The 23719-nt window shown below is 43.6% G+C and overlaps 1 protein-coding gene and 1 non-coding gene across 4 annotated transcripts in view; both read right to left on the bottom strand.

Moving 5' to 3' along the window:
* Positions 1-8337, bottom strand: part of PSMD11 (proteasome 26S subunit, non-ATPase 11) — a 36920-nt gene extending 28583 nt beyond the window's left edge. For all 3 annotated transcript variants that reach the window (XM_053569347.1, XM_053569348.1, XM_053569349.1), the window contains exons 1-2: positions 8205-8337; positions 5781-5882 (exon numbers count right to left, since the gene is read on the bottom strand). In XM_053569347.1, coding sequence (XP_053425322.1) covers positions 5781-5882; positions 8205-8295 — 193 coding nt within the window. In that variant the 5' untranslated portion in view covers positions 8296-8337. The remainder of the gene's footprint in view (positions 1-5780; positions 5883-8204) is intronic.
* A 14040-nt stretch (positions 8338-22377) lies between these two features.
* LOC128571309 (U4 spliceosomal RNA) lies at positions 22378-22514 on the bottom strand. The gene has a single exon (XR_008375741.1). It is a non-coding gene; the product is annotated as a U4 spliceosomal RNA (small nuclear RNA).
* Positions 22515-23719: the final 1205 nt, after the last annotated feature.

The raw sequence follows: 23719 nt of genomic DNA, 5'->3' as shown, positions 1-23719 counted from the left end.
CTGTTCATAAAAAACACATGCTTTAAGTAACTGACAGTGAGGTAAATGTGATTATCGAATAATCTGTTCCAGAACTTTACAGCTGATCTCCATCTAAAGACCTAGATCTAGTCTTTTCACTACTCTTGTGAAAGGCAGAATAACATTTGCCCATTCTCAGTTTCCTTATACCTCTCCACCCTCTGTGATTTTTTTCAGAATAAATAGCTCTGTAACTATACCTCCTAGAATTACATTTTTGATATTAAAAGACAAAAATTGTCAAAACCTAGAAACTTTAACTTATTTACATAAACTATCTGCTCTTTCTTCTCTCACCTACCTTGGCTTTAATTGTCTCTGGTGTTATTTCTATCTTTTTCAGTTTGAAAATCATTTTCCTCCCTAGAAAAGGCAGAAGTAAAACATGAGCTAAGTAGTCTGCCTTTCTCTCTAGCACCTGTTACCATTACAACAATATTTTCTTGAAACACTGAGTATTATTCTTACTCCAACAGAGAAATAAATGATCTCTTAGTGGCCATTTTCCAAAAGACTCAGTTCATTTTCTGTTTTAGTCTACTATTGTTTTACATGCATTCTTGATTATATTTCCTGTTTCTTTCCATTTTCATACATATCGAGTTAATTTTTTTTTATTTTTAATTTCAGTGTGCTTGTTCATCTTTGTTTGAAGTACTCCTTTTTTGTTGATTTTCTTCTTTCTCCTGCGGTGCTGGCTGTTTTTGATGTTGTTAGTAGAGACGGGGTCTTACTCTGGCTCACTGCTGCTCATATGGGTTTTGAACCTCTGAGCTCAAGCAATCCACCCACCTCGGCCTCCCACAGCGCTGGGACTACAGGCGTGAGCCACCACGCCCGGCCTCGAGTTAATTTTTTTTTTAAGAGACAGTCTCACTTTGACGTCCTCGATAGAGTGCCATAGCGTCACAGCTCACAGCATCCTCCAACTCCTGGGCTTAGGCGATTCTCTTGCCTCAGTCTCCTAAATAGCTGGGACCACACATGCCCACCACATCGCCCGGCTATTTTTTGCTGCAGTTTGGCTGGGGCTGGGTTTGAACCCACCACCCTCGGTATATGGGGCCAGCGCCCTACTCACTGAACCACTGGCACCGCCCCATATTGAGTTAATATTTAATTCCTATAAAATTATGCTGACCTCTTCCTCCTAGTCACAGAGATTGTTTGCAATTATATTACCAGAATTTCCTTGTTAGAACTTCACAGAACTCAACAGATTCCTTTCAAGAGTGTCAAGCCATGAACTGTGCACATGCTAAGCCTAGGCATCATGTCTAATGATGCCACACACTACTTTCAATCACAATTACACATCAGACATCACTTTACTCATTAATTCCCAAGTGACTATTGTTGGTCAAGGATCCTATCTTTAACTTTTAGAGTAGAGTACTAAGCACAGTGCTAGGCATATATTAAATGCATAAAAAAAAAAAAAACTGGGGTGGCACCTGTGGCTTAGTCGGTAAGGCGCCAGCCCCATATACCAAGGGTGGCGGGTTCAAACCCAGCCCCAGCCAAACTGCAAAACAAAAATAGCAGGGCGTTGTGGTGGGCACCTGTAGTCCCAGCTACCCTGGAGGCTGAGGCAAGAGAATCACTTAAGCCCAGGAGTTGGAGGTTGCTATGAGCTGTGTGATGCCACAGCACTCTACCAAGGGCCATAAAGTGAGACTCTGTCTCTACAAAAAAAAAACAAAACTGAAGCTAAATGGAACAGATATATTTTCTGTTCTTAGGGAGCTCATAAATCAAAGGGAACAAAAAATACAAACCTATCAATTATTTATTTTGTGTGTGTGTGTGTGGTTTTTTTTGGCCCAGGCTGGGTATGAACCTGCCACCTCTGGCATATGGGACGGGCGCCCTACTCCTTGAGCCACAGGCGCCGCCCAAACCTATCAATTATTAAAAGCAAAAATAGGTAAATGAGGGCAGTGCCTATGGCTCAAAGGAGTAGGGCGCCGGCCCCATATGCCAGAGGTGATGGGTTCAAACCCAACCCCAGCCAAAAACTGCAAAAAAAAAAAAAATAGGTAAATGAAAATAGTCTCTAAGACTTCCTTGGGGCTTCTACTGTGGACATCTACATTCATCAAACTTCCTTAGAAAACACTGATAATAACATGAAAAAGTTTTTGACAATCTTTATAATTCACCTATTAAATTTCAATAGATTTAGCAACATACTTCTAAACTTCTCATGAATTGAGTCATAAGGCACAGAAGACAAGAAATAAAGGCAGAATAACCCTAACACAGGGCAACATTTTTGAATGAAAATTACTGAAGTGGGCCAGGCGTGGTGGCTCACACCTGTAATCCTAACACTCTGGAAGACCGAGACAGGTGGATTGCCATGAGCTCATAGGTTCAAGACCAGCCTGAGCAAGAGTGAGACCCCATCTCTAAATAAATAGCCAGGCACTGGGATAGGCGCCTGTAGTCCCAGGTACTTGGGAGGCTGAGGGAAGAGAATTTCTTGAGCCCAGGAGTCTGAGGTTGCTGTGAGCTATGTTGCCACAGCACTCTACTGAGGGCAACAAAGTGAGACTCTGTCTCAAAAAAAAAAAAAAAGAAAGAAAATTACTAAAGCACTGACTATGTTCTACACTTTGTTTTTAATTATCCATGCCAGTGAAGGAAAAGTAGAAATTTGGTTATTTCAACAACCAAGAAAAATCTTAAGGGCTCAGTGGCTCACACCTACAGTCCTAGCACTCTGGGAGCCTAAGGTAGAGGATCATTTAAGCTCTGGAGTTTGAGATCAGCCTAAGCAAATCAAGACACTCACCCCCAACCCCTAGCTCTACTAAAAATAGAAAAATTAACCAGGTACAGTAGTGCACACCTGTAGTTCCAGCTACTCAGGAGGCTGAGGCAGAAGGATTGCTTGCACCCAGAAGTTTGAGGCTGCTATGAGCCAGGCTGAGGCCATGGCACTCTACCCAGGGTGACAGAGCAAGACTTTGTCTCAAAAAATAAAAATCTTGGGCGGCGCCTGGGGCTCAGTAAGTAGGGCGCGAGCCCCATGTACCGAGAGTAGAGGGTTAGAACCCGGCCCTAGCCAAACTGCAACGAAAACAAAAAAAAAAATAGCCAGGCGTTGTGGCGGGCACCTGTAGTCCCAGGTGGAGGCAAGAGAATCGCCTAAGCCCAAGAGCTGGAGGTTGCTGTGAGCTGTGATGTCACAGCACTCTACCAAGGGCAACAAAGTGAGACTCTGTCTCTAAAAAATAAAAATAAATAAAAATAAAATAAAAATATTAAATCACTTCACCAGATTTTATAATTCTTCCAGAAAAATTATCTCATGAATTTTATTTTGCACAAACTAATTGTCAAAACTGTTTTAGAAGCCCTGAGCTAGGATTAACTGACAGGCCAAAGCAATCCAAACATATGTTAAACAGAAGGAAAGTCAGAGTAAGATGAAAAATCATCACCTACTAGTAATAATCTATAAGTAGATGATTATAGAAAAGCAATAACCAAGATGCCATACGGCTACGAACTCTGAAGTGGGACTCCATAAATTCCCAGTTACTAGTTGAGTGAGCTTGGGTAAGTTAACTTTTCAGTGCTCTGTTTCCTCATGGGTAAAATGGGTAAGAGTACCAACTTCAAGTTGTTGCTGTTGTTTTTTAATTTCAGTTTAGTATGAGTACAAATGATGAGGTTACAAGTTGTACCTGTACCCCTCACCCAGGAAGTGTGCCATCTACCCCTACATTGTGCCTGTTTGGGTGAGAGCACACCCTCAAGTTGTTTCAAGGATCAATAAGCTAAACCCATGTAATATGCTTTAAAAAATAACTAATTTGGCCAGGCGTGGTGGCTCACACCTATAGTCCCAGCGCTGTGGGAGGCCAAGGTGGATGGATTGTCTGAGCTCAGAGGTTCAGGACCAGTATAAGCAGCAGTAAGCCAGAGTAAGACCCCATCTCTACGAACAACATCAAAAACAGCCAGCACCGCCAGAGGAAGAAGAAAATCAACAAAAAAGGAGTACTTCAAACAAAGAAGAATGAACAAGCAAACTGAAATTAAAAATTAAATTAAAAAATAAAAATAAATAATTTGTAGTTAGTACTCAAAAACCCTTAGGTATAGTTTTATGTCTACTTAAAAATGTTATTTTAAATAAGATACAAGACCCATGTAACCATATCCTCAAAATTTCATAGATCTCTATTCAACTTTCTTTTTTTTTTTTTTTTTTTTTTGTAGAGACAGAGTCTCACTTTATGCCCCTTGGTAGAGTGCCGTGGCATCACAGCTCACAGCAACCTCCAGCTCCTGGGCTTAAGCGATTCTCTTGCCTCAGCCTCCCGAGTAGCTGGGACTACAGGTGCCCGCCACAGCACCCGGCTATTTTTTTGTTGCAGTTTGGCCGGGGCTGGGTTTGAACCCGCCACCCTTGGCATATGGGGCCGGCGCCCTACTCACTGAGCCACAGGCGCCGCCCTCAACTTTCTACTGATGGTGCCTGATAATTAATAAATTAGGGCCAGGCAAGGTGTATCACGCCTGTAATCCTAGCACTCGGGGAGGCTGAGGCAGGTGGATTGCCTGAGCTCATAGGTTTGACAACACCAACCTGAGCCAGAGCAAGACCTCATCTCTAAAAACAGTCAGGCGTTGTGGCAGGTGCCTGTAGTCCCAGCTACTTGGGAGGCTGAGCCCAAGAGTTTGAGGTTGCTGTCAGCTGTGACACCATAGCACTCTACTGAGGGTGACAAAGTGAGACTCTGTCTCCAAAAAAATAAATAAATAAATTACTTATCTTTAACTGGAAAGGATCTTTAGTTCCCAAATTCAAGAAGTTTTGTTAATTAATCCCAATCATTCTGTGGAATAACAACATACTTAGGGGAAAGTAACTCATGAGGTTACTTGCCAGAACTTCATCCATTCTAATCAAATAAATTCCAAATTCACTTTAAAGCTGACAAAAATCACCCATTTTAAGTTTAAGCAGACTTCTCTCTAAATACTACTACTACCTTAGTAATGAAAAGTCCTTCCTAGTCAACAGGACTCCCTCATCATTCCATGGACACACCCATCATCAGAATATCATCTGCAGCCTGGCCAGTTAATAGTTCAATTACAACTAGAATGTCTGGGCAACAATATGCACAAAGTCCTAGGTAGCAGTAGAGAAGTCTTGGGAAAGCTCCATTTAATGTCTTACTCATTCTGTATCAGAAAAAAAAGACAATGAGTCACTTAGATGAAAAATCCCTAGTCATTTTCAAATTATGGGCCTACAGTCACTATCCACCTTAAACACATCAGCACTGCTCAGTGAAATCACTGAAGACTGCTGCTACCTGTACATAATGGAATACAGTAAAAACCCAAAATCCAGAATCACAAATCAGGGCGGCGCCTGTGGCTCAAGGAGTAGGGCACTGGTCCCATATGCCGGAGGTGGCGGGTTCAAACCCAGCCCCGGCCAAAAACCACAAAAAAAAAAAAAAAAAAAGGAAGTCAGAATCCCAAATCACTATATCCCAATAAAAATATGATTTCCCCTCATCTGCAGAACAAACTTGACCATGAAAGAACGGAGTTTAAAGGCATCTTAACTTCTTGCTAAAAAACTGATGTTCAAAAAGTTGCCAAGAAAATAAAACTGAATTATAACATCAATGAACTGAGTTTGTGGATACAGTCCTCTGTTCTTTCACTCCAACAAAAAACAGTAACTTCATCCAGCATTTCAGGTACAATCTGTTTATAGCACTTACCTGCAGCTTGTCCAGTCTTTGCCAGAAGAGATCCCAGTTCCAGGATGCTCTGCTCTTTGACCTGCACTGCCTCCTCATCATTTTCTTGAATGTCACGCTTCACTGGGAGAGGAAAATGCAAATCCTCTTAAAATTCTGACAAAAAAGTGAAGACCATGGGAAATTTCACCCTCACAAGACCCATTACAAACCCAAACATATATATGAAAAGACAAATTCAAAAGAGCTTTAAAAAAAAGACTATGAACAAGAAAAAAAAATGGTCAAGTAAATGTAGGACATGTCTTACATAAATCATAAAAAAATGGATTCTTCTCTTTGATTTCAAATGTGCCTTTTCATTCTGTCCATCAGAATTCTGCTTATCCACATACACCGAATGTCTGTTGTAGTCACTTGGTTAAAGCAAAATTAAAATAAAACAGGCCTTTCATACTTATGGCACTAAGAACCACACTAATCACTGTTACATGAAAATATTAAACATGGCTTGCATATACCTTCCAAAAACTAAAATCAAATGACCAAGCTGCTGATGACTGTAAAGTCTCAAAAGCCTTTCAAAAAACTCTAGGTCTGTGCAAAGGCCTCAGTCTATGGGTGTGTTAGGGATAAACAGTTCTAAAAAGCCATTCAGGAAACACAACCCTATCAAAACCCCAATGTGATCCTGAACAGTTACACTTAAGAGACAATGCTGCTTTAAAATGAATTCAGGTCCTGTTAAAATAACTTTATACTGTCCGCTCCACTTTCAACAGTTAGTAACTATTCTAACATTAAAACACTGAATAGCCTGTCCAATTTTGCAATGATAATTTTAGTGATCATCATTATTACTACTTCTCTTGCAAAGCAACATGACTTGACAAAAACCAAGGTTCTAATACTCCATGATGGAGTCCCAAAAAAGTTAAGGCTGTCAGCCATCCTGACTCAAGCTTGCTCTTACAGGGAAGTTTTCAGGAACTCTCTCCCAATATACTTAGCAAGCAAGAAATACTCTAATTGCATTAATGTTTAACATAATTTCTACTTTATGAAAGACAAAACAGTAGGCTCTCCGCAAAAAAAAAAATTAAAGTTCATGCTTCTCACATTAGTTCTAAATCCTAGTGTGTTCTCAGAATAACAGTAACAGGTAATTCTGATTCTGAAAGATCAGAACTTCAAAATGAAACACCCTTACCAATTACCATTCATTCAAACATGCACCTTGACCCCCACTTCCTCTCCTTCCCTAGCTCCCAATAGTAAAGACATCAGTGTCTTGTCATTGTCTTTTCTCTGCAAGTCTGGAGTACCAAAATTCAACAGACTGAATAAGTCAATATAAATGTCAACACCCTGGAAGTGGACACAAGTGCATTTTCATACTACTTGTTGATACAATTCAAATCTTCTCAAACTATATTGAAAACATCGCATACTTCCTGTGCACTAAAGAGCTAGTCCATGCTCTAACCGAATTCTTTATGAATGAACATTAATAGCCTTCTCTGTCATCACACATTCAAGCTCCAATTCCAGTAGAAAGCTGTCAGAAGCGACTGGCTGGGGCTCCCATGTCCTGTTGCGTTACAGGTGTAAGACAACCATACTAGAAATGTTAAGAAAATATCCTTTAATTTTCTCCAGCAATGTGCAACCCGGCCGGTTCCAAAGAGTTTCCTGAACTCCGCGGGCTGACAACTAACTCCCTGAACTCACTTCCGACACCCTACAGGGAAGACAATCACCTCCTGTAGCCGGGCAGTCCCACAACATCATACTCTTACACTCCACACGGGGCAGAGGAACGTCTCCGCCACCTTTCAAACCAAATGCCAATCTGAAGTGTGTCATCCTCAAATTTCCCCAACTCGGAAAGCGGCCCTCCTTCAGCGGAGCCTTCCGCTGGGGTCCGGGAAGAAGTAGCAGCTCCCCGCGTCCCGTGGAAGGAAACTCCAAGAGGAGCGAGCGCTCCCACCCCAAGCAGGCTGTGCTGATAACAACGGCGGGAAATGCCCATCCCGAGCGGGCTTCGCCAAGGCCTTTCAACCAGAGACTCTCACCCAGTCTGTAACGAGTCTGCGGGCAGGCACTGCTCCCAGGTCCCGGCCAGCTCGTGCGGGCCAGAGCGAGGAACAAGGCTGGGCAGGGGTGATGGCCCCGACTCGGCCCACTGTCCCACCCCACGCTGACCCCACCGTGAGTCAGCAGCCGGCGAGTGGACACAGGAGTCGCCTGGGGGCTTCCCATCGGAGTGTGACCCAGGGCGATCCAGGGAGCTCCCAGCGGCCTGCGCCCCCGGCCCGGCCCCCCTCACACACACAGTGAGTCAGCAGCACCCGGGCTGGCCAGCCCGGCCCCTCTCCGCTGCCGCCGACCGACACAGGCCGAGCTGGGCCAGCGAGGGCAGGGAGGCGGCGCGGCGACCTTTACCGATGGAGTGGAGGATGTCGATGGAGGCCTCCCGGTCAGTGCTGAGTAGAGACTGGGCTCTCTGGAACTCCACCACCGCCGCCGCCGCCATCTTACCGCTTTCACACCGTCCCCGGCCACGGCCGCCGACGCCGGAAACACACAGCCGGAAAGCCCGCCCTCGCGTCCCTCCCCGCTGCGCCCCCCCCCCCGCTCCTCCATCCCCGGAGCACTCCGGGAGTTGTAGTCTCTCGGCCAGGCGGGGACAGAGGGGTGAGGGGGAGAACGGGAGCGCCTGGCAGGTGGGCGACGAGCGCCTCAGCACCGCCTAGCGGCCCGCCCGCGAGAAGACGAGGCCCTGCCCAGGTACTGGAGCCCGAAGTTAGTCCTCACCCAACTCAAAAGGGGCTTCTTAATTTCTACTCCCCTGTTACCCTTGAGAGGAAGTTTTGAGTAGCCAGGCAGGGATTGAACGAAAGCTCTTTGTCAGCTGTAAAATGGGGATGGGAGGGTGGGGGGAAGAAGCAGCTGTCTGACTCTCTTTGTAGCTTCCAGTTTAACTATTCATTTGGGGCAATAAGTGACCTTATAAAGAGCTCGCTATATAGTAGACAAAGAATGGCACCATGCAAATGCATTCAGGTGTCTAACAACACTTGTGTGGCGCGCGCGCGCACACACACACACACACACACTTTCCAGACTTGAATTCTACCGAATGCTAGCTAGCCTGTGATAAAACCCACCTGTATCAGAGAAAACGGTCTTTCCAAAGCAGCCCATTCAGGCTCGGCACCCGTAGGTCAGTGGTTAGGGCGCCAGCCACATAAACCAGGGCTGGCGGGTTTGAACTCGGCCTGGGCCTGCTAAACAACGACAACTACGACAACCAAAAAATAGCCGGGCGTTGTGGCAGGCGCCTGTAGGCCCAGCTACTTGGGAGAATGAGGTAAGGGAATTGCTTAAGCCCCAGAGTTTGAGGTTGCTGTGAGCTGTGACGCCACAGCACTCTACCAAGGGCAACATAGTGAGACTTTGTCTCAAAAAAACAAAGTAGCCCATTCAATCTTGGGATGATGCTGAATATTATAAAATGAAATATCATCTTTGTCCAATTCATTCAATAAATACCTCTTAGGAGTCACACAGAAGACTCACCCCAGCTCCCAGCTCAAAAAAAGAAAAACCAGACTTCTAATATTTCCAGTTCCTTCAATTAAAATCACAGGTATCTGTGAAGGTGCCATGTGGAAAGGAAAAAAGACATTTTATGTGACTACTTAGTGTTAAACTTAAGGAAGGTGCTAAAACTGTACAGAGACAGGTCAATATAAGGACGATCTTTCTCTAGGTGATGACAATCCCCAAAATGAAATATGCTGTCCCATAAAAGGACCTGTAAAGAGAACCAGCATTGCACTCCTCTGTGAACGGATTAGGGAATTTATGTATCTCCTTTTATCCTCCCAACAATGTTCTGTAAAGATGTTTTTTACTTCCTTAACAGATGAGGAAACAATTTAAGTGATTTGGTGAAGCTCAAATAGTGATTGAAAGAGCTGAGATCTGAGAGTTAGGGAATGCCTTCCTAATTCCTAGGTGTGTTCAAATGAAAACTGGATAACATCTCATCAAATCATTGTAAACAGTATTCATGACTTTGGTGGGAAGTTGGGTTACATGGCTTCTAAACTTCTCCCAACTCTTAGAGTCCATGAATCTCAGGGTAAAACTGAGCCTTTCTTTGTTCAAAAACCCCCCAGCATTTCCCTATTCCCAATCTGGTATGCAATTAATGATATTGTGCCAGAATGTTAATGGACTGTAAAACTCCAAAGGGGAAAACAAGCTATGACTATCTCCAACTTCTAAAGAAGGTTTACTAGTAACTATCCAAAAAACTTGCTAAGAAGCGGCTAGACCAGTCCTTTAACCTTTCTCTACCTCCAGCCTCAATTATGAAAACATAAAAATTCAAAAAGAATTTATTAGACAGAAGAAATCATAGTGCTCACTTCACTACAAAGAGGGCGTACTATAAAAGACCCCCTATAAAAGTACCTGCCAGATCTTTCTTCCAAGCTGGTGAGTCTTGCTTCTCTGTGCAACCATGATGCTGAGAGAGGTTTTTGTTGTTTCTTTTTTGACTTTTTTTTTTTTTTTTTTTTTGAGAAAGAGTATCTGTTGCCTGGGCTTGAGTCCAGTAACATCATCATAGCTCACTGCAACCTCAAACTCCTGGGCTCAAGTGATCCTCCTGCCTCAGCCTCCTGGGACTATAGGCACACCATATACCTGGCTAATTTTTTTTTGTAGAGACAATGTCTCACTCGTGCTCAGACTAGTCTCAAACTTCTAGCCTCAAGCAATCCTCCCCCTCAGCCTCCAAACTTGCTAGGATCACAGGCATGAGACACCACGCCTCGCACATAGTGAGAATTTTGAGGTGAACTGGACATGTCTCTCCAGAAGTTGGAGCCTTCATGAACAATTATAAAGATCGTTACCTACTTCTGACCTACAGAATTCTGAATTAGGGAAGATGGTTGGCATACTCTCTCTATAAGAAGACAATGAGGAAGGGCAGCAACAGGCAGTCTCCACTAACTGTGTTTAGTATGGCAAGACATTTATGGGCCTAGTAGATGCTGAATATGTAGATTATTCAGAATATTCTTTTTTTTTTGTAGAGACAGAGTCTCACTGTACTGCCCTCCGGTAGAGTGCCGTGGCGTCACACGGCTCACAGCAATCTCTAACTCTCGGGCTTACGCGATTCTCTTGCCTCAGCCTCCCGAGCAGCTGGGACTACAGGCGCCTGCCACAACATCCGGCTATTTTTTTTGTTGTTGTTGTTGCAGTTTGGCCAGGGCCGGATTTGAACCCGCCACCCTCGGCATATGGGGCCGGCGCCCTACTCACTGAGCCACAGGCACCACCCCCATATTCAGAATATTCTTGAAGGAGCCTATTCAGTAGGATCACCTGTGAGAGTGGAAGTCTGGAAGTGTGAAATTCATGAGGCAGCTGCTGAAGGAGGATCTTGAGGTCCATAGGTAGAGCCTCTAAAGAACCCATAAACGCTCCCTATGAGGAAGAACCAGTACCTAGAGCTCTGCCTCTGATGTCATCAGTCACGTAAGAGACCTTCACCTCTTTCCTTACAATCCCTCCTACTTCTCTTCCTTCTCCCAAACTCCCCCACCCTGGAGGAGACCTAGAAACAGGAGATTAAAAGGAGAGAACAAAAAGAATCAAAGTACAGACTACACACAAATTTTCAACTGCCTGACAGAGGGGAGGAGCTTTAAATAAGATATGAAATTGAAGTTTTGGGTTGGGCTGGATTAGATTTTTAATCATTACAAAATAACATAGAAGAGATTTAGGAGATTTTCCCAAGGTGTCATCCAGGAGAAAGGAATGGAGATCTAACACATGCTTTCAAGTTTCAGGCTAGCTACTTAGTAGCTGGTGACTTTAACATGTGTCTTAATTTCACTGACCTTAGATTTTTCTCACCTGGAAAAGAATAATAATAAAACCTAGCTCACAAGGTTGTTGTAAGGATATTTTCTGGTTGTTGTTATTTTCTGTTTGTATAGCATTTTCATTACATAAGACTGAGAAGCTATATCATTGGGATTACAAACTGCTGCTTAGTATTCACCTGGCACTGATTGCATTGATAGGAAAGCAATGCCCCTAAACTTAAATAGTACTATAATGTAAGTAGTTCTCAGGATTGTGACTTTCTCAATGTCATCAAAAGCTCCCACTCACACTTGCAATTGTCATGCCATTCTTCCTCATTTTCAGATTCTTCAGACCTTCTCTTTTTCTGCTAATGTCCTGCCTGGGCCTTGTAAAGAGTCTGGTTAATAACCCTCTTACTGTGATCCACAAAGTGTTGTAAAATCTGACCTACTTCTCCAACTTAAACTCTTATCGCTTTGTCTCTTATTCATTTCACTTCTGCTCAGCTACCTCCTTTTCTTTTTTCTCAAACATACCAAACTGCCAAGCCTTTATGGTCACCTCTCAAAGCCTTTATGTTCACCTCTCAGGTTTCAATTCAAAGGGCATTTTTTTAATTTTTTATTTCAGATTAATATGGAGATTTTTGTAAGGTTAGAGTCTGTAAGGTTGTGCCCTTCACACAAGAAGTGTCCGATATAAGTGCACTGGGAGGAAATTTACTCAACTCCTTCCTCTCCTCCCTTTACTTGAGTCTGAGTTTGAGTTTTCCTGTCACATGTAGTTGTTAATCTACTGGTTTTAATTAAGTACTGAGTACGTGTGTCGCTTGTTTTTCCATTCTTGTGATACTTCGCTTAGGAGAATGTTCTCCAAATCCATCCAGGTTGTTATAAAAGACACAAAATCTCCTTCTTTTCATGGCTGACTAGTATTCCATAGTATACATATAACACAGGTTATTAATCCATTCATATGTTGAAGGTCGCCTAGGTGATTTCCACATCTTTGCCATGGTGAATTATGCTGCTCTGAACATTTGGTTACAAATGTCCTTATGGTAAAATGATGGGGGTTTTTGTTGGATCAATACCTAGTGATGGGATTGAGGGATTAAATGGTAGTTCTACTTTTAGTTCTTTAAGAAATATCCACACTGGGCGGCGCCTGTGGCTCAGTGAGTAGGGCGCCGGCCCCATATACGGAGGGTGGCGGGTTCAAACCCGGCCCCGGCTGAACTGCAACCAAAAAATAGCCGGGCGTTGTGGCGGGCGCCTGTGGTCCCAGCTACTTGGGAGGCTGAGGCAGGAGAATCGCCTAAGCCCAGGAGTTGGAGGTTGCTGTGAGCTGTGTGAGGCCACGGCACTCTACCGAGGGCCATAAAGTGAGACTCTGTCTCTACAAAAAAAAAAAAAGAAATAGCCATACTATTTTTCCACCCAGGCTATACTAGTTTGCAGTCCCATCAACAGTAAATGAGTATTCCCTTCTCTTCATACCCATATCAGCATCTGTTGCTTTGGGACCTTGTGATGAGGGTCATTCTCAACGGGGTTTAAGTGATACCCCAAAGTGGTTTTGATTTGCATTTCACTGATTATCAGCGATAATGAACATTTTTTCATGTGTGTGTTAGCCATTCATCTGTCCTCATGAGAAAAGTTTTGTTCATATCCATTTCCCAATGTTTTTTGTTTGTTTTTTTTGTTTGTTTGTTTAAGACAGAGTCTCACTATATTGTCCAAGGTAGAGTGCCAAGGCATCAACAGCTCACAGCAACCTAAAACTCTTGGGCTTAAGCGATTCTCTTGCCTTGGCCACCTGAGTAGCTGGGACTATAGGCGCCTGCCACAATGCCCGGCTAATTTTTGGTTGTAGTTGTCATTGTTGTTTGGCAGGCCCAAGCTGGGTTGGAACCTGCCAGCTCCAATGTATGTGGCTGGCGCCCTAGCCGCTGAGCTACAGGCACGGAGCCTATACATCATAATTTTCATAAGTGGATGAGAGGTGAGGGTCCACTGTTCAGTCTTTTACTAGTGGCTAGCCAGTTATCTCAACAGCATTTATTAAATGAGATTCTTTTCCCCAGTGTGTGCTTTTGCTTTCTCAAGATCACATGGCCCTATTAAGACTGATTGCATCTCTAGCTTCTCTGTTCCATAAATCAATGTTTCTATTTTTATGCCAGTACCATGCTGTTTTGATCACTATAGACTTGTAGTGTACCCTGAAGAATAGTAAAGTGATGCCTCTAGATTTTGTTCTTATATTGTAGAATTATGTTGGCTAAGTTTTTTTCTGTTTCCACACGAAATGTAGAACAACAAAAGTATAACATTGGTATTAATGGGTAGTGCATTAAATCTGTAGATTACTTTGGGTAGTATAACACTTTAACAATGCTGATTCTTCCAAACAATGAGCATGATACATCCTTTCATCTGTTAACATCCTTTGCAATTTCTTAAGAGTTTCATAGTTCTTTCTGTAGAGATCCTTCAGATACTTCATTAAATATATTCCAGGGTATTTCATTTTCTTTGATGCTACTGTGAAGGTTAGCTTTGATTCTCAGCTTGACTGTTGTTGGTGGATATGAAGGCTACTGATTTGTGTACATTGATTTCATAACCTGATATGTTACTGTATTTCAAAATAGTAGTTTCAAATTGAGTCCCTGGGGTTCTCTGAGTATAAGATGATATACCCAGCAAGGAGCAATAGTTTGGCCTCCTCTGTCACCATTTAGATAAACTTGGTATCCTTATCTTCTCTGATTGCATTGGCTAGGACTTCTAGCACTCTGCTGAATAGTAGTGGAGATAGTGGACATACTCTGGTTCCAGTCCTAAGTGAGAATGCTTTCAGTTTTTCTCCGCTCAATATGATGGTGGCTATGGGTTCTATCAGTTTAAGGCATGTCTCAGGTATGAAAATTTTCTTAAGTGTTCTAATCAAAAAAGGATGCAAATTTTGTCAAATGCTTTTTCTGTGTCTATTGAGAGGATCATCAGTCTTTATTTTTACTTCTGTTTACATGGTGAATTATGTTTGTAGATTTGTGTGTGGCTTTTTCGAGAAAGGGCCTTGCTCTCTTGCCCAGGCTAAAGTGCAATGGCATGATAATAGCTCACTGCAGCCTCAAACTCATGGGTTTTAGTGATCCTCCTGCCTTAGCCTCTGGAGTAGCTGAGACTACAAGTGTGTGCTATCATGTATCCAGTTAATTTTGTTACCTTTTTCTTTTTATTTCTTTCTTTTTTTTTTTTGGAGACGGAGTCTCATTCTGTCACCCTGGGTAGAGTGCCATGGCATCACAGCTCACAGCAACCTCAAACTCTTGGGATCAAGTGATCCTTCTGCCTCAGCCTCCCAAGTAGCTGGGACTACAGGCATCTACCACAACACCCAGCTAGTTTTTTTATTTTTAGTAGTGATGGGGTCTCACTCCTGCTGAGGCTGGTCTTGAACTCCTGACCTCAAGCAATCCACCCACCTTGGCCTCCCTAAGTGCTAGGATTATAGGCATAAGCCACTGCACAGGGCCTAGATTTGCATATATTGAACCAATCTTGCATCTCTGGGATGAAGCCCAACTGGTTGTGATGAATCATTTTTCTGATGTGTAGCTGAATTCTGTTTAATAATTTTTTTTTTTTTTTTGCAGTTTTTAGCCAGGGCAGGGTTTGAACCCACCACCTCCAGCATATGAGGGTGGCACCCTATTCCTTTGAGCCACAGGCACTGCCTATTTGATAAAATTTTATTGAGTAATTTCACATCAATATTTATTAATGACACTGGTCAGTAGTTTTCTGTTTTTGTTGTGTCTTTTTCTGGTTTTGGTAACAGGATGATATTTGCTTTGTAAAAGGAGTTGGGGAGAGTTCCTTTCTTCTCAATGTTTTGCAATAGATTTTGCATTTTATGTACAAACTCTTCTTTTAAGGTTCAGTAGAATTCTGGTGTGAAACAGTCTGGTCCGGGACTTTTTTTTGTTGGAAGGTTTTTTATTGTTATTTCAATTTCAGTGCTTGATATTGGTCTGTTTGAAAGTTCCACTTCCTCCTGGTTGAGTCTAGGGAGGTAGTGTGATTACAGACGTATGTCCATTTCCTACATGTTTTCAAATTCCTGGGCATAGAGACTTTTGTAGTATTTGGTGATGATGGTTTGTATTTCTGTGGTATCTGTTGTTATTTGCCCTTTTTGTTCTGTTCTGGATAAAGCTTACTTTTCTGACTGTGGTCAATCTAGCCAAGGGTTTATCCACTTTATCTTCTCAAAGAACGAACTTTTTGTTTTGTTGAATTGTTTCCTTGGTTCTTGATTTCATTTAGTTCTGATCTGATTTTGGTTATTTCTTTTTTCCTGCTGGGTTTGGAAGTGCATTGTTCTTCCTTTTCTAGTTCCTTGAGGTAATTCATCAGATTATTGATTTGCACACTTTCAGATTTCTGGACATAGGAATTTTATATGATGAATTTCCCTTAGGACTGCTTTTCAGGGTCCTATCAACAGGATTTGATAGTTTTTAGCCTGTCTTTTTTTTTTTCTTTTTGTAAAGACAGAGTCTTACTTTATGGCCCTGGGTAGAGTGCCGTGGCATCACACAGCTCACAGCAACCTCCAGCTCCTGGGCTTAAGCGATTCTCTTGCCTCAGCCTCCCGAGTAGCTGGGACTACAGGCGCCCGCCACAGCACCTGGCTATTTTTTTGTTGCAGTTTGGCCGGGGCTGGGTTTGAACCCGCCACCCTCGGCATATGGGGCCGGCGCCCTACTCACTGAGCCACAGGCGCCGCCTCTCACTGTCTTTTTATTCAAAAAAATCTAATGATTTCCTTCTTTATCTCCTCCTTGACCCAGTGTCTGTTCAGGAACAGGTTTTTAGTTTCCATGACATTGTGTGTGGATGAGTGTTTCTGTTGGAACTGAGTTCTATTTTAATTCCATTGTGATCTGTGAAGACACAAAGTATAATTTTTTTTTTTTTTAGAGACAGTCTCACTATGTTGCCCTCAATAGAGTGCTATGGCATCACAGCTCACAGCAACCTCCAACTCTTGAGCTTACGTGATTCTCTTGCCTCAGTCTCCCAAGTAGCTGGGATTACAGGTGCCCACCACAATGCCCTGCTATTTTTTGTTGCAGTTGTCATTGTCGTTTAGCTGGCCCAGGCCAGGTTCGAACCCACCACCCTTGGCATATGTGGCTGGTGCTGTAACCACTGTGCTATGGGCACCGAGCCAAAAAGTATAATTTCTGTTTTTTTTAATTTGTTGAGGTTTGTTTCATGACTAGGATATGATCAAACTTGGAGAATGATCCATGAACTGATGAGAAGAAAGTATATTCAATTACCCAGGTGTTGTGGCAGGCACCTGTGGTCCCAGCTACTTGGGAAGCTGAGGCAGGAGGTTCTCTTGAATCCAAGAGTTTGAGGTTGCTATGAGATAGTATGATGCTTGGGCAACAGAATGAGATTTCTGTCTCAAAAAAAAACAAAAAAAACAATAACAACAATGTAGTGTCCATCTTTGTCTTTTTTTACTTTTGTTACTTAACATCAATTGTACATGGTACATATCTACAATAAGAACTTCAATTCCTACTTCTTTTGGTTTCTATTTGCATGAAATATTGTTTTTCAGATCTTCACCTTGAGTCTTAATTTATCTGGGTGGTTAGCTGTGTTTCCTGAAGACAGCGTACACTTTGTTGGTATTTTTTCAATCCAGTCATTCAGCCTGTATCTCTTCAGTGGGAAATTCAAACCATTCACATTTATTGAAATGATTGATGGGTACAGTGAAGTCTAGTTCATCTTGTTGTGTGGGGCTTTGCTACCTTATTTTATCGTATGGTAGCTGGGCTTTATCACTGTGGTAGCTAGGCTTTATCCTTTGGTTTCCAGGCATGTTTATTTTGCTAGGTGTCCATTGTGTTGGTTTATGTATAATACAGGTCTAAGTACTTCCTCCAGAGTAGGTCTTATACGAGAAATTTTCCTTAATGTTTGATTGTCATTAAGAGATTTTATTTTGAGGGCGGCGCCTGTGGCTCAGTCGGTAGGGCGCTGGCCCCATATACTGAGAGTGGCGGGTTCAAACCTGGCCCCGGCCAAACGGCAACCAAAAAATAGCCGGGCGTTGTGGCGGGCGCCTGTAGTCCCAGCTACTCGGGAGGCTGAGGCAAGAGAATCCCTTAAGCCCAGGAGTTGGAGGTTGCTGTGAGCTGTGTGATGCCATGGCACTCTACCGAGGGCCATAAAGTGAGACTCTGTCTCTACAAAAAAAAAAAAAAGAGATTTTATTTTGGGCGGGGTGCAGTGCTTCATGCCTGTAATCTCAGCACTTTGGGAAGCCAAGGTGGGCAGATCGCCTGAGCTCACAAGTTCAAGAACAGCCTGAGCTAGAGCAAGACCCCATCTCTAAACACAGCCAGGTGGCGGCACCCGTAGCTCAGTGGGTAGGCACTAGCCACATACACAGAAGCTGGCAGGTTCGAACCTGGCCCACGCCAGCTAAAACAACAATGATAACTGCAACAACAAGAACAACAACAAAAATAGCCGGGCATTATAGTGGGCGCCTTTAGTCCCAGCTACTTGGGAGGCTGAGGCCAGAGAATCACTTAAACCCAAGAGTTTGAGGTTGCTGTGAGCTGTGAAGCCACAGCACTCTACCCAGGGTGACAGCTTGAACCACTGCCTCCAAAAATAAATAAATAAATTAATTAATTAATTAAACAGCCGGGTGTTGTGGCTGGCACCTGTAGTCCCAGCTACTCAGGAGGCTGAGGCAAGAGAATCACTTGAGCCCAAGAGTTAGAGGTTGCTGTGAGCTGTGACGCCAAGGCACTGTACCAGGGGTGACAAAGTGAGACTTGTCTCAAAAAATATTTATTCATTGGGGCGGCACCTGTGGCTCAGTGGGTAGGGTGCCGGCCCCATATGCCAAGGATGGCAGGTTCAAACCCAGCCCCGGCCAAACTGCAACAACAACAAAAAATAATGGGGCATTGTGGCAGTCCCAGCTACTAGGGGGCTGAGGCAAGAGAATTGCCTAAGCCCAGGAGTTTAGGGTTACTGTGTGCTGTGACACCACGGCACTCTACCAAGGGTGATAAAGTGAGATTCTGTCTCTACAAATATGTGTGTGTGTGTGTGTGTATATATATATACATATATATTTTTTTTTTAGAGACAGTCTCACTTTGTCGCCCTCAGTAGAGTGCTGTGGTGTCACAGCTCACAGCAACCTCTAGCTCTTGGGTTTAGGCGATTCTCTTGCCTCAGCCTCCTGAGTAGCTGGGATTACAGGCGCCCATCACAATGCCCAGCTATTTTTTTGTTACAGTTTGGCCAGGGCCAGGTTTGAAACCGCCACCCTTGGTATAAGGGGCCGGCACCCTACTCACTGAGCCACAGGTACCACCCATCTCTGTCTCAAAAAATAAAAAGAAAAGACTTTATTTCAGCCAGGCTCAGTGGCTCACACCTGTAATCCTAGCACTCTGGGAGGCCAAGGTGGATAGATGGTTTGAGCTTAAGAGTTCAAGAATAGCCTGAGCAAAAGCAAGAATAATCTTTACTAAAAATAGAAAAGATAGCTAGGCATGGTGGTGCAGACCTATAGTCCCAGCTACTCAGGAGGTTGAGGCAAGAGAATCCCCTCAAGGGGATTGCTTGAGCCCAGGAGTTTGAGGTTTCTATGAGCTATGATGATGCCACAGCACGCTCCCCAAGGCAACAGAGTGAGATTATGTCTCAAATAAATAAAATAAAATAAATAAAAGATTTGATTTCTCCCTCGAGTATTACACTTAGTTTTACAGGATATAGAATCCTAGGCTGGCAGTTGTTTTGTTTAAGAAGGTTGAAGTTAGGAGCCCACTCTCTTCGGGCTGTAGTGGTTCCATTGAGAACAGTGTCCTGAAGGGCTTGCCCTTATAGTTCAGCTCAGCTGTTGCTTATGTTGGTCTGCTTGTGAGAAATTTTTCTTTCATTTTGACTTTGACCAGGTTAATTGCAATGTGTCTAGGAAAAGCTCTCTTTGAACTACATGAAATAAGCTTTCCCAGGACTGTATATCAATATAATAGGTATATTTCTTAATCTTTGCCGATGCTTGGGAAATTTTCTGTTATAATGTCATCAACTGGAGCTTCTATGCTGTTGGGACTCTCTTCGTCTCCTTCAAGAATACCTATAATTCATGTTTGCAAACTTTGTGTAGTCCCATAACTAAGGGATTGCTCTTCTTTTACTTTTTTCTTTACTCATCTTTAAATGACTTGGTTAGCTGAAGAGTTTTGACTTCACGCTCTGAGATTCTTTCTTTTCCATGGTTTAATCTGTTCTTGAAACTTTAAACTATATTTAAAACTCCCTGAATGCCTCCTTCAATTCTTTTTCTTTCTTTTTTTTTTTTTTTTTTTTTTGAGACAGAGTCTCACTTTATCACCCTTAGAAGAGTGCTATGGTATCATAGCTCACAGCAACCTCAAACTCCTGGGCTTAAGTGATTCTCTTGCCTCAGTCTCCCAAGTAGCTGGGACTACAGGTGCCCGCCACAACTCCTGGCTATTTTTTGAGACAAGGTCTCGGTCTGGCTCAGGCTGGTCTTGAACCTATGAGCTCAGACAATCCACCTGCCTTGGCCTCCCAAGTACTGGGATTACAAGTGTGAGCCACTGCAATTAGCCTCCTTTCTTTTTTTTTTTTTCTTTTTTGTAGACACAGAGTCTCACTTTATCACCCTCAGTAGAGTGCTGTGGTATCACACAGCTCACAGCAATCTCCAACTCCTGGGCTTAGGCGATTCTCTTGCCTCAGCCTCCCAAGTAGCTGGGACTACAGGCACCCGCCACAATGCCCAGCTTTTTTTTTTTTTTTTTTTGTAGAGACAGAGTCTCACTTTATGGCCCTCGGTAGAGTGCCGTGGCCTCACACAGCTCACAGCAACCTCCAACTCCTGGGCTCAAGCGATTCTCTTGCCTCAGCCTCCCGAGCAGCTGGGACTACAGGCGCCCGGCTATTTTTTTGGTTGCAGTTTGGCCGGGGCTGGGTTTGAACCCGCCACCCTCGGTATATGGGGCCGGCGCCCTACCGACTGAGCCACAGGCGCCGCCCCCAGCTATTTTTTTGTTGCAGTTTGGCCGGGGCTGGGTTTGAACCTGCCACCTTCAGTATATGAGGCCAGCACCCTACCCACTGAGCCACAGGCACTGCCCATCTCCTTTAATTTCTTTAAGCTCAATTATATCCTTTCTAATTTTGTCCAGATCCTTTGCTGCCCTAAATGTTCACGTTCTATATAGTGTGTGACTCTGTTCACCTTAGCCATTGTTGATTGGACTGGGGTAGGAATTTGGAACTGTCACAGATTAGCCCAGGACCTACGTGATACAGGGCCTGACTTGGAAAAATAGCTAGGTCAATGTAACTGGGGAATGAAGTGCCTGAGCCAGTTAGCCAAGGGAAATGAAATAAAAATGTTATTTAGAACCAACTATTACCAGTTGGTAGAGAAAACCTCAGTAGACAAGTGGAGAGATGCAGGAATATCATGGAAGGGAATCCAAATACCTCCAGAGAAGACCACCTCAGTTCCTAACAACTTTGTATTGACCAGTTGCACTTCCATGAGGCCCACCCATAGCATAATCCCCATTCTTGTTTCATTGTGACATATTCTCTAAGATCTTCTAACCTAGCAGTTCTCAACCTGTGGGTCATGACCCACAGGAACTGTATTAAAGGGTCACGGCATTAGGAAGGTTGAGGTTAGAACCACTGTTCTAACCCTTCTTGTCAAAAAAGAAGAGTTCATCATACAATGATATAGGTTTTTAAAAAAAGAAAAAGAGGCTCAGCACCTGTGGCTCAAGTGGCTAAGGCACCAGACACATACACCTGAGCTAGCAGGTTTGAATCCAGCCTGGGCCCGCCAAACAACGATGGCTGCAACCAAAAAATAGCCGGGTGTTGTGGCTGGCACCTGTAGTCCCAGCTACTTGAGAGGCGGAGGCAGGAGACTCACTTGAGCCCAGGAGTTGGAGGTTGCTGTGAGCTGTGATGCCATCGCACCCTACCCAGGACAACAGTTTGAGGCTCTGTCTCAAAAAAAAAAAAGAAAAAGAGAAAGAAAAGCTCAGCATGGTATGTCTTCAATGGCTCTCTAATTTATCTTTCCTTTTATCAAAGTGAAACAGTATGTAGATGGAGCTTAGATTTCTCTGTACAGTTGACCCTTGAACATCATGGATTTGGAATTTCAGAAAAACCTCAATTTTCCAGACAGTTCCTTATCTTACCTGCATCCTGTGTAGCTTAACTCACTCAGGTCTGAGCCCACTGGAAAAAAGATTACTTACAAGACCACATACCTATATTCTCTTCTTTTTTATTTCATTTCCTTTTTTTATTCAGTCTCCATAGAGATCATCAGAAATTGCCAGTCTTCTTGGCTCACGCCTGTAATCCTAACACTCTGGGAGGCTGAGGCGGGTGCATTGCAAGAGCTCATGGGTTCAAAACCAGCCTGAGCAAGAGTGAGACCCCATCTCTAAAAGTAGCTGGGCATTGTAGAGGGCACCTGTAGTCCCAGCTACTCAGATGGCTGAGGCAAGAGAATTACTTGAGCCCAAGAGTTTAAGGTTGCTGTGAGCTATGATGCCATAGCACTCTACCAAGGGCAACAAAAGGAGACTCTGTCTCAAAAAAGAAAAAAAATTCCTAGTGCCATCTATACTGCAAGCTGTCACGGCAGAGTATTGGGAAAAGTTTTTAATAACAATAATCACAACTCAGATAAAGCTCATTGGCTACAATACTGCCACTGCACAAAGCTACCATATGAGTGGACAGCTAAGAATTCCCACACATTTGAAGAAACAGCACGGCACACAGAGGAGACGAGGTAAACAAACAGAAAATTTTACTTTGAAGGAAACAACAGAGATAATTCAGAGAATGGAAAAGAATGTTTTTATTTTTATTTTTTTGGAGACAGAGTCTCACTGCTCAATTGCCCTGAGGTTGAGTGCTGTGGCATCCTAGCTCACAGCAAACTCAAACTCTTGGGCTCAAGCAATTCTCTTGCTGCAGGCTCCTGGGTAGCTGGGACTACAGGTGCCTGCCACAACACCTGGCTATTTTTTAGAGATGGTGTCTTGCTCTTGCTCAGGCTGGTCTCAAACTCATAAGCAATCCACCTCCCTCGGCCTCCCAGAGTGCTAGGATTACAGACATGAGCCTGGCTAAAAGGAACTATTTTTGTTGTTGCAGTTTTGGCCGGAGCCAGGTTTGAACCCGCCACCCTCAGTATATGGGACTGGCACTCTACTCCCTGAGCCACAGGCACCATCCAGGAAGGAACTATTTTTATTATTTATTTATTTTTGGACACAGAGTCTCACTATGTCACCTTTGGTAGAATGCTGTGGCGTCACAGCTCACAACAACCTCAAACCTTTGGGCTTAAGCGATTCTCTTGCCTCAGCCTCCCAAGTAGCTGGGACTACAGGCGCCCAACATAATGCCAGGCTATTTTTTGGTTGCCAGTTGTTTAGCTGGCCCAGGCTGGGTTCCAACCCACCACTCTCAGTGTATGTGGCCAGCGCTGTAACCACTATGCTATGGGCTCCGAGCCAGGAACTATTTTTAAGTTCTAAATATCTTCAGAAACTTTTTGAAAAGATATTGGATCGGGCGGCGCCTGTGGCTCAGTGAGTAGGGCGCCATATATACCGAGGGTGGCGAGTTCAAACCCAGCCCCGGCCAAACTGCAACAAAAAAATAGCCGGGTGTTGTGGCAGGCGCCTGTAGTCCCAGCTGCTTGGGAGGCTGAGGCAAGAGAATCATGTAAGCCCAAGAGTTAGAGGTTGCTGTGAGCCGTGTGACGCCATGGCACTCTACCCGAGGGCGGTACAGTGAGACTCTGTCTCTACAAAAAAAAAGAAAAGACATTGGATCAATTTAACAAAAAAAAAAAATAGTCTGCTATGGAAAAGGAATAACCAGAGAACAAGAAAGTTGTTTTGGAAATTAAAAGCA

The sequence above is a fragment of the Nycticebus coucang genome, chromosome 18 (assembly GCF_027406575.1).
Source record: "Nycticebus coucang isolate mNycCou1 chromosome 18, mNycCou1.pri, whole genome shotgun sequence".
Lineage (NCBI taxonomy): Eukaryota > Metazoa > Chordata > Mammalia > Primates > Lorisidae > Nycticebus > Nycticebus coucang.
This window is presented reverse-complemented; position numbering and strand designations above follow the sequence as displayed.